Source organism: Scyliorhinus torazame, chromosome 10, assembly GCF_047496885.1.
Source record: "Scyliorhinus torazame isolate Kashiwa2021f chromosome 10, sScyTor2.1, whole genome shotgun sequence".
Lineage (NCBI taxonomy): Eukaryota > Metazoa > Chordata > Chondrichthyes > Carcharhiniformes > Scyliorhinidae > Scyliorhinus > Scyliorhinus torazame.
Window position 1 is genome coordinate 62,695,110 of NC_092716.1, and position 17,509 is coordinate 62,712,618.

A 17,509-nucleotide genomic window follows, 5' to 3' on the forward strand; every position below is an offset into this window, starting at 1 on the left:
CTCCCTGGCCGGGTCCTCAGGGTGTGAGGTGGGCCCCGCACATGGGCTGCTGCCTCGAGCCTCTGTCGATGCCCCTGCCCTATCCGGCGTCTGGCTGCCTCATCTGCCACTCACACCGCGATGTTAGCTTCCGCAGGGTGCACGATATTATCATAATGTGATATCTGTAAGGAATTGGAGTGGGTGAGAGACTGACAATCAGCTATGGCTTTCACCCTGGGAACCTCAAATCCCACAGGTGTCCCCCACCCTTACATTCCCTGACAACCTTCAGTGTGCCGACCAACCCACCCTGCACATACACCCCCGCCGCAAAAACAGGTTCTCCCCCCCCCCCTCAAAAGGTCCCTCCCTGGAAGTTCCCCAATCCCCACCTACACACTGGGGCAGCAGCTCCACCACCCCCGGGCTGGCTGCCCGATTTCCAAGATGGTTACTCACCTCCTTGGATCCCAAAGCAGCTACTTCGCCAGCTTGACATTTTTAAACAGGTGTACTAAACGATTCCTGAGTGACTGCCCACTGGGGTGGCGGTTCGATCATGGGATGCCGTTCAATAGGGGGTCCTTCCCATCAATGGGATGGAGATTGGTCTTAATCGGTGATTATTGGTTTCTCGCCACACCATGGCAGATCCTGATCTCACCAACAGGAGTGGGCCGGATAGATTGGAAACCGATCGACGCCCTGCGTGGATCCCGATTTCAGCCGCTCCCACTATCTAACTGGCCCGCTCGTTCTCTCACCTGGCACGATGAGGCCGGTAGATCGCATCCTCTTTTTCTTCATTGGACTAAAGAAGACCTAAGTATGCTACCTCTTTTGGAATTACCATTTTGTGTGTGTGTGTGTGCTGCTATGAAGATATTTTACATGCCGAGCAGTGAATATTTATCCTTTTTTAAAACTTATGAGGAAACCTGCCATTTGTCTGCTCTTGAGGGTGACACAAGGTAGGGGTGGGTGGAGCGAGGTGGCGTTAAACCACTTTTCTTTTAAAACATCTGTTTTTGGTCACTTTAGAGGGGGCCAGTGATACGTACAAGGGTCCACCAGCATTGTGAGGTCTCGATAAATGAACATCTTACAATGCTAATGAACAGATTGGCAAACAATTGAGCAACCTGACAGATTTAATTGACATGCAAGTTTATACAATTAGTTAACAGGAATGGGTTTATTAAAACAGAATGTGTCTGTAATTAAAATACCAGTATATTAAAGACAGCCTCACTAGAAATTTGCTCAGGGGTCTGCGGATCAGTTGCAGTAACCTTGGCAGAAGATCAATGGAAACTCTTTTTCAGTAATGTAACGAGGGTTTCTGTTGATCTCATCACCCAGTTCACTCCCTGTTATAACCTGCCTACTGACGATTGGCTGGGGACTAATGATTATCCCACAATCCTATGGGAGTATGAACTTACCCAATGAGGGGGGCGGAGAAACTCCTACTATAAATAAGCTGGCCAGTCCACGAACCAAGAGGAAGGAGAAGGTAGCAAGGGAAGTTACTGCTACTACTATGTATATATTGTTATAGTAAATAAACTTTATTATTTTGTATCCTTAAAACTCGTGCTGGATTCTTCGGGGCCCTTACAAAACTCCCACCCAAAGGTAGTTCTCCTGAAGAGGAGAACGACCAAAAAATTCTAAGTTTGTTTTGTCAATGTTATGAACTGCAGAAAAGTAAATCAATTCAAGATGTTGAGGTATGTTGCATCTCTTAAAGCTTGACTTAATCTTGACACTTGTACCTTGAACATAATCAAAATTATTGCCCTTTTATATTTCCTGAGATAAAAGATTATGAGCTTAATCTTGTGGAAGTGATAGGCTGCCCTGCATCACATCTTTTTGAGAAGGCCCGCCGCATCTTGTGCCACTCAAGCACTTGATAGGCCTGTGGGAAGCCTTCCCTCAGTAGATGTGCCCCACAGGCAGAAGCCCTGCCCACCAAAAGCAGCCAATCAGAGGCCAGCAGCTCTTCAGTACTCGCAGTGCCACTGGGGAACTGGTGGCTGCTGCCGGTACTACAACCACCCGAGATTCAAATCTAGGATGGACCAGGCACAGGTGAGTGATGACGAGAAAGGTGTGACATTTTGATCACGGGGGAGTGGGATGGCAGCAAGGACAGGGGACTGGCTTTCAACTGCCCCACCCAGCCCAATGCCAGGTCGCTCGAGCAGGCAGTGCCTTAAAAAGAGCTCCTCGGTCCACCACCACCACCCAGCCTCCTCCAGCAGCCTGTAAGTAAAGCAGGATTGTTTATCACGCTCCCCGCATGGAGATCCCTACCCTCCATTTCTGGGTTAATACCAATGGTAGCAGGATGAGGCCATTAAGTGGCCATTAATCTGACCACTTGAGGGCCTCAATTGTTTTCATAGTCATAGAGTTATACAGAACAGAAGCGACCCTTTGGCTCATCGCGCCCGCACCTTCAAAACTACACACAGGGCTGGATTCTTCTGCCCGCCGGCCGCAAGATGGTTGGGCCGCGGACTAGGTAAAGGTCCATTGACCTCGGGCGGGAGTTTCCAGTTGCTGGGCGGTCGCAGCCGGACAATCCCGCCCTAAATCTACACTCATTCCACTTTCCAGCACTTGGCCCATAGCCTTGAATTTTGTGATATGTCAAATTCTTATCCATGTACCTTTTCAAGGTTGTGAGGTTTCCTGCCTCTACTACCCTCCTGGGCAGTACATTCCAGACACCCACTGCCCTCTGGGTGAAAAGAATTTTCCTCAAATCCCCACTTAACCTCCTGCCCCTCACGTTAAAGTCATGTCCCCCTCATTAATGACCCTTCAACTCGGGAACAATTGCTTCCTATCCACCCTGTCCATAACCTTCATAATCTTATAGATCTCAATCAGGTCCCCCTGAGCCCTCTCTGCTCTAAAGAAACAACCCGAGCCTATCCAGCCTCTCTTCATCACTCAAATGCTCCATCCCAGGCAAAATTCTGATGTATCTTCTCTGCACTCTCTCCAGTACAATCACATCCTTATTATAGTGAGTTGACCAGAACTGCACACAATTCTCCAGCTGTGCTCTAATCAAAGTTTTGTAAAGCTCCAACACAATGGCCCTGCTCTTATAATTTTTTCCAGGACTGATAAAGGCAAGTGCCCCGTATGCCTTCTTAACTACACTATTAACCTGTCCTGCTTTCTTCAGGGATTTGTGGACAAGCATTCCAAGATCCTTCTGTTTCTCTGAGCTTCCTGGTGCCGTGCCATTCATTGCGTACTCCCTTGTCTTGTTACTCCTTCCAAAGTGCATCACCTCACTTTTCAGGATAAAATTTCATCTGCCACTGATCTGACAACCTGTCTAGATCTTCCTGCAACCTAAGATCTTCTTCCCCACTATTAACCACCCTGCCAATCTTCGTGCCTTCCGCAAACTTACTTACATCCCCCCCACATTCTCACCTATATCATTCATATGCATCACAAGCAATATGGGACCTGTGGTATGTCACTGGACACTACATCCAATCACACAAACAGCCTTCTACCACCACCCTCTATCTCTTACCACTAAGCCAGTTTTGGATCCAACTTCCCAAGTTATCCAGGACCCCATGTGTTTTTACCTACTTTATCAGCCTCCCATTTGGTACCTTGTCAAAGGCTTAACTGAAATCCATATAAACTACATCAACTACACTATCTTCAACTACACACCCAATCATGTCCTTGAAAAATTCAATCAAATTCATGAGGCATGACCTCGCTCTGACAAAGCCATGCTGACTATCCCTGATCAAACCTTGCCTCTCCAAGTGGAGATAGATTATCTCCTTCAGAATTTTCTCCATTAATTTCCCTACCACTGATGTGGGACTCACTGATCTGTAATACCCTGGTTTATCTCTACCACCCTTCTTCAAAAAAATAACCACATTAGCTGTCCTCAAATCCTCTGGCACCTCTCCTGTGGTCAGATAGGAATTAGAAATTTCGGTCAGAGCCCCTGTAATTTTCTCCCTTGCCTCCCACAGCAGCGTGGATACAAATCATCAGGACCTGGGGGTTTGTCCAGTTTTTAGCACACCAAAAGCTCCTCACTCCCTATGTCAAACTGTTCAAGAATCTCACAGACCCTCTCCGCAAATTCTGTACCTACATCCTCCTTTTCCCAAGTGAAGACAGATGTGAAGTACTCATTTAACACCCTACCAATGTCCTCCAACTCCATGCACAGATTGTCCCCTTGATCCCTAATGGGCCCTAATATTTTCCTGGTTAACCTCAACCCCTTAATATACTTATAAAATATCTTGGGATTCTCACTAATCTTACCTGCCAGTACTTTCTCATCCCCCCCCCCTTTTTGTTCTCTTAATTGCTTTCTTAAATTTCCCCTGCACTTTCTATACCCAACTGAGGCCTCCGCTGATTTGATTCCTTTGTCCCTGCTAAAAGCCTCTCTTTTCTTTCTTGTCTAGTATATTCTGAATATTCCTCGACATCCAGGGTTCTCTGGGCTTGTTGCTCCCACATTTCACCCAAAAGGGAAGATATTGGACCTGTACTCTCCCCATTTCCTTTTTGAATGCCCCCCACTGCTCTGCTGTAGATTCTCCCACAAGAAGCTGTTCCCAGTCTACTTTGGTCAGACCCTGCTTTCTTTTAGGAAAATCTGCCTTCCCCCAGTCCAAAAGCATTTTTGCAGACAATCTTTTTCCTTTCCCATAACAAATTTAAATCATACTGTGTTGCGGTTGCCATCACTAAAATGCTCCCTCACTGCCACCTCGAAGACCTGGCTGGCTATTTTCCCCAGAATTAGATCCAGCTCTGCACTGTTCCTTGGTGGACCTTGTATATATTGCTTTTAAAAACTCTCCTGAATACATCTTAATAAACCTGACCCCTCTAAATTCTTTACACCATAATTCTCCCAATTCATACGTTTCAGGTACTCCATTTTTTTTTTCCAATTAAGGGGCAATTTATCATGGCGAATCCACCTACCCTGCACATCTTTGGGTTGTGAGGGTGAGACCCACGCAGACTTGGGGAGAATGTGCAAATTCCACACAGACAGTGACCCGAGGCTGTGATCGAACCCGGGTCCTCAGCGCCGTGAGGCAGCAGGGCTAACCACTGCGCCACCGTACAGCCCTCCTAGTTAATGTTGGGGATGTTAAAATCTCCTACTATAATTATTCTATTATTATTATTTTTACAAATCTCAGTGAATTGTCTACATACCTGCTCCTCTATTGGCTGCTGACTGGAGATCTATAATACATCCGAGCAATGTGAATGTCCTCTTGTTATTCCTAAGCTCTATCCACAAAGCCTTATTTGAAGACCCTTCTAAAATATCATCCCTCCTTACTGCAATAACTGACTTCTTAATTCGTAATGTGACACCAACTCCTCTTTTACACCCCCTCCTACCTCAACTGAAGATCCTATATTCCGTCCTGCCCCTCCCCCAGCCGTGTCTATGTGATGGCAACAATATCACAAATCCACGTGTTAATCCATGCCCTTAACTTATCGGTCTTACCTATAATGCTCCTAGCATTAATGTAGAGGCCATCCAGCCTCACCTTACTCCCTTGGATCTCAACATGGGACGTGGGGTGGGAAAACTGTCCATGGGCCTTCCCGCCATGGACTTACCTAGGATAACGGCGGGAAGGTGGCAAGATCCCAATCTGCTCCCCTTCGACCCAATTAAATGCTCCCCCCCCCCCCCCACCAAACTCGCCACAGGGGAGGGCACAAATGTTTGGCCTTGTATTTCAATATATTAATTTAAAGTTGTTTGTTATCTACTGTTGAAAATAGACTTTATAACTGAAATCTATAAAATTCTGTATCAAACATGCATCTTACCTTGTGGAATACGTTGTCATGTAATGTAGAAGAAGCTTTCATGGTAAACTTAGTGAAAACGTATCCCTTAAAGACACTCAGAACAATTATTGCAACAATGGACATTCCAAAGATTAGTTGGTAGAATCCTAGCTGGGGGTTGTCAGTGATGCTGCTACAATCCACTGTTGTGGTGTTGTTCCTTTGTGCAAGACAGTCAGCCTTTGTAGAATTAAATATAAATCAGTCAATGTCAAAAGTTTTGTTCCTGCGACATCAAGCATACAATAGACTAGAAATTGCATTCTTGAAGCTGAGCTGTGAGAAGTTTGCTGGAATTTCCTTTCAGCGCTGCCCTGTTGCTGGTCTTTTCATATCCAAATCCTCATTTGGTTTCTCTTGGACTAATTGCTGTTTAAATACTAACTTGGTGTACTCCTGTATGACTCAGTAAAGTCAGCATACTTGGTGCTGACCATGCAGGAGGTGGAACTGGTGGGATTTTCACCGTGCATCCTACCAGTCCTTCCCCAAGAGTAAGGCTGGGATTGGAACGGGATGCTAAAGTTCATGGATGGAAGAAGCACTTTATCATCACAATTTGCCTTTGTAGCCAGAAAGGGCTGGAAATGGATTTTACCCTAAATTCCTACCCCTCAACTCCCAATGCAGCAGAATTCAACCCTGCCAAAGAACATAATTTCTAACTAATTTCTTTGTGAATTGGGCATCAGTAATATTGTGCCAAATGAGGATTTTTAATTTTGTTAAGATTTTGTAAAATTTTAAATGGACTTTCATCTTGTCCCATTAAAAACAATGGCTGTTGAAGATGCATCTTATCGCTCTGTTTCAATCCAACAAATCAACACAGAACGTAATTTTTGCATACCACTTTACCATTCCTGTAAGATTTTCTCTCAGTTTAATTATGTAGAACTTTGGCTTTTAAATTGAGAAATTCACAGAATATTGATAATCTGCTGTTGAACCAGTCATGGGAAGCCTCTGGGCAATCACCTTGGTATAAATTTTCCTGACTTTTTTCTGTACTCTGTGTGTTTAGTGAGGCATCAATCATTATTACAGTTGCCCCTGGCTGCATGCTGTTGTTTACTGCATAATTTGTATTTATTGTACCATTTGCATTACTGTCAACTATTGTACACATTAGATGGAATTGGAGAAATTATTTCTGATATTAACATCTGGAAGCGCTTTTTGCTGTTAAAGCACATGCAATATGTTTTATTGTTTGTAACTTATCTGTTTACTTATTCTCAGACGCATTGACTGATACAGCACTATGATACAGCCATGTGGCCCAGCGCCCATGTGCCAGCTCATTGGTAGATATATCAATTTAGTTCCACATCCCATAGTCTTTCCCCAATATTCCTGCAATTTCTATCCCTTCACATATTTATCCAATTTCCCTTTGAAAGTTAGCATTGAATTTTCTTTCACCGCCCTGTATTCTAGACCACAAGGACTTGCGATGCCAGTTTTCTTCACCTCATGCCGCCTCAAGTTATTTTTCCCCATTGCATTGAATCTGTCTTTCCTGGTTACTGGCCTTTCTGCCACTGGAAACTGTTTCTCCTTATTCACTCTCAAAAAATATCAGGATTTTGAACATCTCTATCTAACTGCCTCTGCTCTAAGGAGAACAACCACCTCTCTTGTTTCTCCATATAATTGAAAAGTGTCGATCCTGGGACCTTTCTGGTAAATCCATTGTTTTATACAGATTTTGCCAAGTTCCTTGCTTTGTACTCTATTTCGCTATTAATAATGCCATGGATCATGGCTACCTTTTTAACAGCCTTCACACCATGTTCTTCTCAAACAGCTGAAGTGGTTTCTCTCTATATACCTATCTATTTCGTTTAAGTGGAGATGCCGGCGTTGGACTGGGGAAGTATTTCGAATTGATTTAAAACAAACCTGTTGAACTTTAACCTGGTGTTGTAAGACTTCGTACTGTTCCCTTTAATATCTTGAAAACTTCAATCTAATCAGCCCTTAACCTTCAAAATTACAGAGAATGCAGCCCTGATTTTTGAAATCACCCCTTGTAATTTAACCTTGGAACCCTGGTGTTGTGCTAAACCAAAATTAAAATCCAACCCATGTTGTTTAAATGCAAAGAGGAAACTTCTTACCCATATATCGTGTGTAAATTTCATTTCAGAGAAAAGGATTTCAGTGTTATATTCAATAATAAAATTATTATTTTTAAAATTTTAATGGTATAAGGAATGTCCTTTGCATATGTCACATAAATGGTTTAGCCCTTTGGCCATCCAGTTTTCAAAATAAAAGGGATTTCATACAATATTTGCAAGAACAATTTTTGTGACAAACAAAATCGGACAATGAACTGAAGCAAAGAATATTCCTTAAATTGTGATAGACCAAGTAATTTTGTTCAATTTTGTATTGGTTCCCAAATAGCACTTTGGACTTCAAAGAATTGATCATCACAAATCATGTTTTCACAGAAGTGATGTAAGGTTTTCGGGCAATTCGGCCCTTTTTGGACTGCCCAAGAATAAAACCCAGAGACTGTAAACTGGACACTTTTCAGCCAAGGGAACGTAACCAAATTTCCCAGCAGGCTTGGTCCGCTGAGCTGAGTAGGGGCATAGGTATTTACAAACCCCCCCAGGAGCTACAAGGAAGAAGGAGCCAGACAACTAGATAAGATTAAAACACAGACAAAGGGGCATGGTATTACAAAGGGGCCTGCCTGCAAGCAGGACAATGGGATGGTCATAGCCCCATGCAGATGTAAATGACTTGGCCTCCACCAGAGCAGAATCTAATCAACACCCCATCAACATAGCAAGGTGAGAATAGCAGCGATCTCCGGAGCAGATGGAAGACTTTGAAAATCTTCACAAGAGAGCTTAACCTTGTTATCCCAAAAAGCAGACTGTCTGGGCTCAGTATATTGCACTGGAAAAGCCCTTGAAGATAAACGGTAGAAAAAACCCAAGTTGGAGGCGGACCTGGGGGAGGGACTCCAATCCTGACAGAAGCCACCGGCAGGAACTCACTGGGTGGAGGGGGCGGAGTCGGCGCCAAATTCAAATCGCGGCAGGTCTGCCTGGCTGGAAGGAGCGGACCTGCGAGGCGAACCCGGAAGTCAACAGGTCTGCCCGGCTCAAAGGGGGCGGGACCAGCGGGAACTTTAAACTTGGACCGATACAACGCAAAGGGGAGGAAAACCCGGAAGTCGACAGGTCTGACCCGCTCAAAGGGGGTGGGACCAGCGGGAACTTTAAACCTTACCAATTCAATGCAAAAGGGGCTGGCTGAACACAGGAAAAAGCCAGGTAAAACGGATATAAAAGGGGCTGTGTTGCGATTGAGGGTCTCTTGGCTTGACCTCTCCACCTTCGACTTGACCTCTCGCAGCCTGTGACCGTAAGTACCCTGCAGCAGCTTGCGAAACTCCCTTGACCTTGATAGTGGTTGAGGCTTTGGGGAAGGGGGCTTGATTTGTGTTTTATGCCCTTGCTAAAATTGTGTAACAATAAGATTTTACGTTGTGTCTGTTATAGTACTTTCTGAATAGACTTAGTTTGTGTTAGAGTTTAAGATTTTATTATAATTTCTTCTGTTTGATGATTTTGACCTGGGTGTTGCAATAAACCTCGATTTGCTGATAATTGGAGTTGTTTAAATTCTTCAATCTCTCACCAGCGATCTCTGACCAATTGATTAAGATATTCCTCACCTTAATTCCGGGGTCGAGAATCTAGGGTCATCTTGAATGATTCAAACCCGTTCACTCAGGACAGGCTGCTGGTTAGGTAATAAACAGCAGTGTCCTATTCTCTCTCTTGGGAAAGCTACTCCAGCGAAGTACGAACCGGGTGGGTGTTGCACCACCGGCAAGAGAGAGAATCACCTGGGCATTGGTGGGGGTCTGGATATCTGTGTGATATAAGCCTCAGGCTTCCGGTTAGGGATAAACGGCAGGCTTGATTCAGTGCTCTCTTCCGTGGAGGTGTCCCAGTGCGGCATCCCCTGGCCTCTGAAGTTTCAGTGCCAGCTGGAGAGAGACACACACAGATACTCAAACCCCAGATATCGGCCCAGTAGTGGAGTAGCAGAGATGGAACCCTCTACAGTGACTTATACTGAAGGTAATGAAGTCATTTGTCCATTTATTCAAATATCAGGAATGAAGAAATACTCTTTTGCTTGCTATGTTTTTCTAATTACATTTTCTAATATTTAAGACTGGAAACTGATGTTTAATATAATGAACGCATGTACAGTAATTAACCATTTGTAATCTTTTAATTAATGGAATAAGAATGTTCTTTCAAAATTGAGAGGTAATCTATTCTAAAAAGTTGAGCAAAATATGAAAATAATTTAAAGGATTAAACTTTTCATACATTTGCAGATGACTTTTTGCATTAGTTGTATCAGGAGAACTTACCCCAGCTCCTTGTTGTATCCAATAGCTTAACCACCATCCATTAAAGATTATACAGCCAATCATAAGGATGAACAGAAAGAAAACAAATAGAAAGAGCATGTATCCTAGAAAATAAATCAGAATAAACAATTCATAAATGATCTGCCGTGAACATCATTTTTGAAAGTAGACATCAAAAAACGTACTAAAACTACATTAATATGAAAGGTATGAAGTGAATCACACATTGCTGTGTCATTGCAGCAAATCAGTCCTGAGCTGACACGGTCGAATGCTCAGAATGGGACATTAAATGTCTAAAGTGAGTGATACGAACAAATTCCTGCTAGTTTCAGGAATTCAAAGAGTAACATTTTGCAGAATTCATAAGGAACATTCGTAGAAATGCACAAACACAAACTGCCAGACAGTTGCATAAAAAACAAAATGTTGCGGATGCTGGAAATCTGAAAAAAAACCCCAGAAGATGCCTAATCTAATAATAATGTAATAACCTTTATTATTGTCACAAGTCGGCTTACATTAACACTGCAATGAAGTTACTGTGAAATTCCGAGTCGTCACATTCCAGTGCCTGTTCGGGTACACGGAGGGAGAATTCAGAATGTCCAAATTACCTAACACGTCTACTGTGGGAGGAAACCAGAGCACCTGGAGGAAACCCAAGCAGACATGGAGAACGTGCAGAATCCAAACAGACAGTGACCCAAGCTAGGAATCAAACATGGGACCCTAGCACAGTGAAGCCACAGTGCTAGCCACTGTGCTACCATGTTCATGCTGACCTGCATGAACATAGCAGGTCACAAAGCATTTGTAGAAAGTACAGGTAAAATAACTTTGTATGCAGCTCCTTCTTCAGAACACTAATTTTATGTGAATGATATGTCCAACGTTATTTATGTATTTGTTGGGAAAATATACTAATAGATGCACCCAAGATTAAACAAATTAAAGTCAGGTATTAGCTCTGGACAAAGTACTGGCAATTTTAAAGACATGATCGGGGAGGGATTTTCCAGCTGTTCTTGCCAGTGGGATCTTCCCGTCTTGCCAACGCCAAACCCCCACCACGAGTTTCCTGGCAGGTAGTGGTGGGTGGATTCAATGGGAAATCCCATTGACAGTGGCAGGAGCAGAAGATCCAGCCACTGGCCAAAGGCAGGCTGCCTCCCGACTCTGAGAAACTCGGAAAGGGGGCGGGGAAAATGACCCCCCCACACTATGTTATTGAACACCAAATGGTAAATCTCTTTCACTGGTTGTATTTCTGAAAAAAACAGTTTTACAGTTCAGCTCCACTGGTTGACTGGATGTTACGAATTGATGTGGCAATATGAGATTATAAACAATATGTTCAGCATCATTCAGCAGGGATTCAAGTCACCTTGACTGATCATGGTGTGATTTTAAAACTACATAAGTAATAATAACTAATGCGCTATAAGGCACTATATTATGTCTGTCATATGAATGATTGAATGTAAGTAGGTTGCTATGTCATTGATGTAGTCTAGATCATAGATCATAGATCATAGAATAGTACAGCACAGAACAGGCCCTTCGGCCCTCGATGTTGTGCCGAGCATTGTCCGAAACCAAGATCAAGCTATCCCACTCCCTGTCATTCTGGTGTGCCTATCCAATAACCAATAATCCTCCTCTCCACTGCCCACAGGGTATCCTTCCCCGAATTGCTTCCAGGTCACGGTTTATATTCTGTGGGGAGTTTCTCCAATTAGCAGGGAGCTCCATCCCCTAGTCACCTGAGTAGCTCACACTGGTGAACCTCAGGCTTGTCACATGCAGGCTGTTCTTCTCTGAGCTCCTGCTGCTTCTGGCTGTAACCCTGCTTCCGGACCTTGTGTGTTAGTCTGTATGCTGGCTGCCTTTTTCAGGCTTTGAAATCTGGACAACGGCAAGGGGAAACAGAGCTCCGACTGGTTGGATGGAGGGCAAGATGATTTTGCGGTATGGAGGAATTTTCAGAGGTTGGTGTCGTGGTCCTGCTGATCGTGGCCGCAAACGTGGCCCGTGAACCATACCGGTCAACCATTCGGTCCATCTCCCATTGGAAGACCGAGACTCCATTTGTGACACGGAAGGGAACCCTTAGGAAGTGGTAGATCCGCTCATCTGCTTCGAATGCAGTGTATTTGCGGTCGCTAGGGTGGATGGGGAGCTGGTGGTAGGCGGGTTTTAGATCCACCGTGGAAAAGACCTTGTATTGTGCAATCTGATTGACCAAATCAGACATGCGGGGGAAGGGGTACGCGTCGAGCTGCTAAAACCTGTTGGTGGTCTGGCTATAATCGATGACCATCCTATGCTTCTCCCTGGTCTTTACAACCACTACTTGAGCTCTCCAGGGACTGTTGCTAGCCTCAATAATACCTTCCTTCAGTAACCGCTGGACTTCCGACCTAATGAAAGTCCGGTCCTGGGCACTGTACCGTCTGGCCTGGTGGCGACGGGTTTGCAATCTGAGGTGAGGTTCGCAAAAAGGGAAGGCGGATCGATCTTGAGGATCGTGAGGCTGCAGACAGTGAGGGGGGTATAGGGCAGCCAAATTTAAAAGTTAAACTCTGGAGGTTACATTGGAAGTCTAACCCTAGGAGCGTGGCAGTGCAGAGGTGAGGGAGGATGTAGAGGCGGAAATGTTTAAAATTCCCTTCCCTGGACCGTGAGGTTCGCTACGCAGAACCCTTTGATCTCTTCAGAGTGAGACCCGGAGGCCAGGGAGATTTTTTGGTTAACTGGGTGGATGGGAAGAGAACAGCACCTTACCGTGTTGGGGTGTATGAAGCTCTCTGTGCTCCGGGAGTCGATCAGGCAGGATGTTTTGTGCTATTGATGAGCACAATCTTCGTTGCGGTCGAGAGCGTTCGGGCCCGAGACTGGTCCAGGGTCACCGAGGCAAGTCGTGGCAAAAGTTGGAGGTTTTCCTCAGACGGTGTGTGGTCATCCGAATTGGGGTCCTGAGACTCCAGCCAAGATGGCACATGGACTTCAGTAAGGCTTTTGATGAGGGTCCGCAGGGGAGACTGATCAAAAAGGTAAGAGTCATGGGATCCAGGGCAATTTGCCAAATTGGATCCAAAATTGGTTTAGTGGCAGGAGGCGGAGAGTGATGGTCAAAGGTTGTTTTTGTGACTGGCAACCCGTGTCCAGTGATGTACTGCAGGGATCAGTGCTGGGTCCCCTGCTGTATATAGTGTACATTAATGATCTAGACATGAATGTGGATGGTATGATCAGTAAGTTCGCAGACGACACAACGTTGATAGTGTGGTAAATAGTGAGGAGGAAAGTCTAGATTACAGGACACTACAGATGGGCTGGTAAGATGGACAGAACAGTGGCAAATGGAATTTAACCCTGAAAAGTGTGAGGTGGTGCATTTTTGGAGACTAATGATGTAAGGGAATACACAATGAACGGTTGGACACCAGGAAGTTCAGTGGATCAAGGGGACCTTAGGTTGCATGTACAAAGATCCTTGAAGGCAGCAGGACAAGTAGATAAGGTGGTTAAGAAGGCATATGGGATACTGCAGCAATATCTAGGATGTATAACAGGCTCATACTGGACAGATTGAGGTGTCTGTCGAGAGAATAGTAACAACCATATGCTTTAAACAATGGTGGAATTCTCAAGGGCAGTGGTAGTTGCCTTAAACAAAATGGCTGCCATTCTTATTAACAGCTCAACTCAAATAGAAGACAGTCTCATGGATAGGGCACAATTTAAAGGGATATGAATGTTTCTTACCTCCTCCTGCCTTAAAATAATAATGAAATGTTTTTCCTGATGTTGAGTCTGATTTTTTCACTTCATCTTTTGTAAGCTGCTCGTGTTGTGCTGTAAAAGTAAACACATGATTCAATTACTATTCTCAATTGTTACACTCATTTATGTTTCTCATTATAGATTACAAAAGATATCCAATAATCAACATTATGAAATGCAAATACTGTTATATAATAAAATAAAGAGATTTACTTTTAATGGTACCTCAGTCAACTTTTCCAAATTATAGCCAAATGTTAATTCCGATTTGGTAATCTGCAATGGGTAATATCAAATATTTTCAGGAGCCCCTTGCAAATCAGACATTTTTAGAGACTGGGTAACACTGTGGGTAAGTGTAAAATTTCCCCTGTGTGGTTTTTGGTTTGATTCTAATGCAGACTGATGGGATGAACCCCATCATTCCCCTAGCAAAAAGCGTTAATCATGAAATGAACTTCAGCAATGCCAACCAGTTCGTAGCAGTCATTTACAGTCAGTATAACACCACCCAGATTTTGCTACTGAACCTTCACAATAACAAATAAAGGCCAGAAAAGAAAGGGGCTGGTGTGCAAAGTGGCAAAATCATTCAGGCATCGTAGAAAGGTCTCTTCACAGATTGAGCTTTCAGTACCATCACAAATTTCATTTGCCTTGTTTATGCTGTCCTACAACTTCCCTCCAAAGTCTCTGCCTTTATGCCCAGTTCACAGAGATAGTGCTGTGGTGGTTTCATCAATCTCCCTGACCTTATTCACAACTCTGTTGGTGGACGTATAGGATTCAAGCTCTCCATGTTTTCCTTTGAACTAGGTAGAGTAGTATGTGAATTATCAGAGACTACCAGATCAATGTCCCGGTAATCTTCCTGATCTTCTGGGTAACTGTTCCATGAGGTCTTCTTGTAAATATGAGTACACATCTTTTTCTTCTCATTGGGCCATTTTCAGTCTCCACAAGATTAGATTTTGGATGTAGTGCTTATTCCAAAACTTGGCTATCACAATCGATACTGACTCCCCTGCCTGGAGTTGTGGTAAGTTATGTATTCTATGGAATTTATTGTAGTTTCTGGTTTGCTTTGCATGATATTCATCATCCATCTCCCTTACTCTCTGTAGATCTGTTGCTGTGAGGTAGGACATAAGCATGTGCGGAAGAACAGAAAGTTGAGTCCGTAGTTGTCTACCCATTAGATGTTTGGACGGAGCCAGACTCTTCTGGAGTGATGTGGAATGGTAGCCCAAGAGTGCTAAGCTGATGTTTCTTCAAAAAGCCTTCCTCATCCTCACACGTCGTTCAGTCTCCCCATTAGCTTTCGGGTAAATGGATGAACTAGTAGTGTAACCAAATTTGTAAGCTTCTGTCGTGGATTAAGGTGCATGTTTCCTTAAGATAGTACAACAGAGGATGATCACATGGCTCCACGAAACAATGGGGACCGAGAGCGGGCAATTACCCCAGAGGTGGAGTCCCCTCTCAGACAGAATAAATCGGGGAGCCATGTAATAAAGATGTAAAGGCTAGAGCAGCTCCATGTTGCTCCAGGACAATAAGGCCAGTGACCTCTGTACAATTGTTCTTTGTTATCAATAAACTCTGTTCCATGAAGAGCCCCCGCCTCATCGCTGCCAGGCCACTACATTAGCGATGAGGATGGGATCGAATCTGGGGATACAACCAACCTTTGAGTATTTGGTTAAATTGAACTCTGAAGGAAGGAAAGACTCACCTGAATGTCAGTTGGGTGAACAGATAGTTCTAGACCCAGAGGGATAGAAGCAGAGCAAAGATGAATTGACGAGGACAGTTAGAAGTTTGGGAAAAAATGCAAACAAAGAGAAAATAACCCTCAGAAGTGAGAGGTGTGATCTCAAGCTTATGAAAAAGGGAACTAAAGTTAAAAGAGAAAAACAAAGAAAGGAGGGTATAGCGAGCAGTGTCAAACGTAAAAAGGGAAAAGTACCTGAAGGAACTTCAGAATCTATTCCAAAAGCACGGGAAAGTGAGGAGGCTAAAGGATTTAGGCTCCCAACCTGAGCACAGCCTTTCGGGGGGGAGTGGCGGTGCGTGGTGGGAGGGGGGGGGGGAGGGAGATAGGGTGGTTAGCGATCCCTGCGCTGGTGGACTGCAGGCATTGAGGGTCTAAGGTTTTGGCAGAGAAAATGTCCATCTGTTCATACAAAAGATATAATTATCAAATGTTGTTAGAGAGAATGTTGGATTCATAGAATTTTGTTTTCCAGTTCAGAAGGAGGCCATTTGGAAAAATTGAATCTGCACCAGCTCTTGGAAAGAACGCACTATTTAAGGCCACATCTCCACCCAATAACCCAGTAACCCGACCTAACCTGTTTTTTTGACACTAAGTGGCAATTTATGATGGCTAATCCACCTAACCTGCACATCTTTGGATTGTGGGAGGAACCGGAAGCACCCGTAGGGAACCCACGCAGACACCGGGAGGAAGTGCAAACTCCACACAGACAGTCACCTGAGGCCGGAATTGATCCCGGGACCCTGGAGCTGTGAGACAGCAGTGCTAACCACTCTCCACTGTGCTGCCCTTGATTCACCTTGAGGGAACCAGAGATGGATAAACTAAATGGAAAAGAAGAGTAGGGGACTAGAGGATTGTTGTGATACTTTTTGGCTGGAGAAAGCTATTATGGCCCAAAGAAAGCCACAGTGATCGTGGAAGAACACTGATGCACGATCAGTTGCACAAAGACTAAAGTTGGGTACAACTGTGGCTTTATTACAGTCAGATGCGAGGCCTCCTGCTGCAGCTGGCGAAATGGCAGGGCACTGGAGGTCATGCATATTTATACAGTTCTCCCTGGGCGGAGCCAGCCGGCAGGAGCTACCGGCGAACCTGTACTGCAGGTCTAACCTTACATCACCACAAATACCGAGGTGAAGAGTAACACAGTATTAAGCTGGTAGAAAAAGGATTAGGACATTTCCCCAAAGAACTGGAAGTGAAGGTCGATACGCTGACAGAACACTGTTTCCATGAGACAAATGGACTAAGAGTGAAACTAGGACACTCTGAGCAGAAAGATCAGAAACCAAGGAGGACAGCTGAAGCATCGGATACAAACAAACAGCTCTAAACTGAGGGAGAGTTTGGGACGGCAACAGTTGAGAAACAAGACTCAGTTGGATTGAATTTGGGCACAGGTTGGTGCTTGTGATCACTGCAGAGAACTCTCTTAGCACTGAGGGTCACGTGAAGTTGTTAGTTCATCCAAGGATACTTTAACTGGTTATCAAAAGAAGAAAAATAAGTTGTTAAAGAAATAGGTAAACTGACTGAGGGAGATGGAGCTGGAGCGGCCTTAGACCAAACTGCAGCCTGAGGTGCCAGACTGAAAAAAATCCTCGGGGTGGAGAAGGAAGTGGATG

At 44.3% G+C, this 17,509-nt stretch overlaps 1 protein-coding gene across 1 annotated transcript in view; it reads right to left on the reverse strand.

Annotated features, from left to right (window-relative positions):
• Positions 1-17,509, reverse strand: part of LOC140430605 (ATP-binding cassette sub-family C member 12-like) — a 206,062-nt gene that overhangs the window by 77,273 nt on the left and 111,280 nt on the right. The window contains exons 17-19 of the mRNA XM_072518197.1: positions 14,081-14,170; positions 10,310-10,413; positions 5,872-6,072 (exon numbers count right to left, since the gene is read on the reverse strand). Of these exons, the coding sequence (XP_072374298.1) occupies positions 5,872-6,072; positions 10,310-10,413; positions 14,081-14,170 (395 nt within the window). The remainder of the gene's footprint in view (positions 1-5,871; positions 6,073-10,309; positions 10,414-14,080; positions 14,171-17,509) is intronic.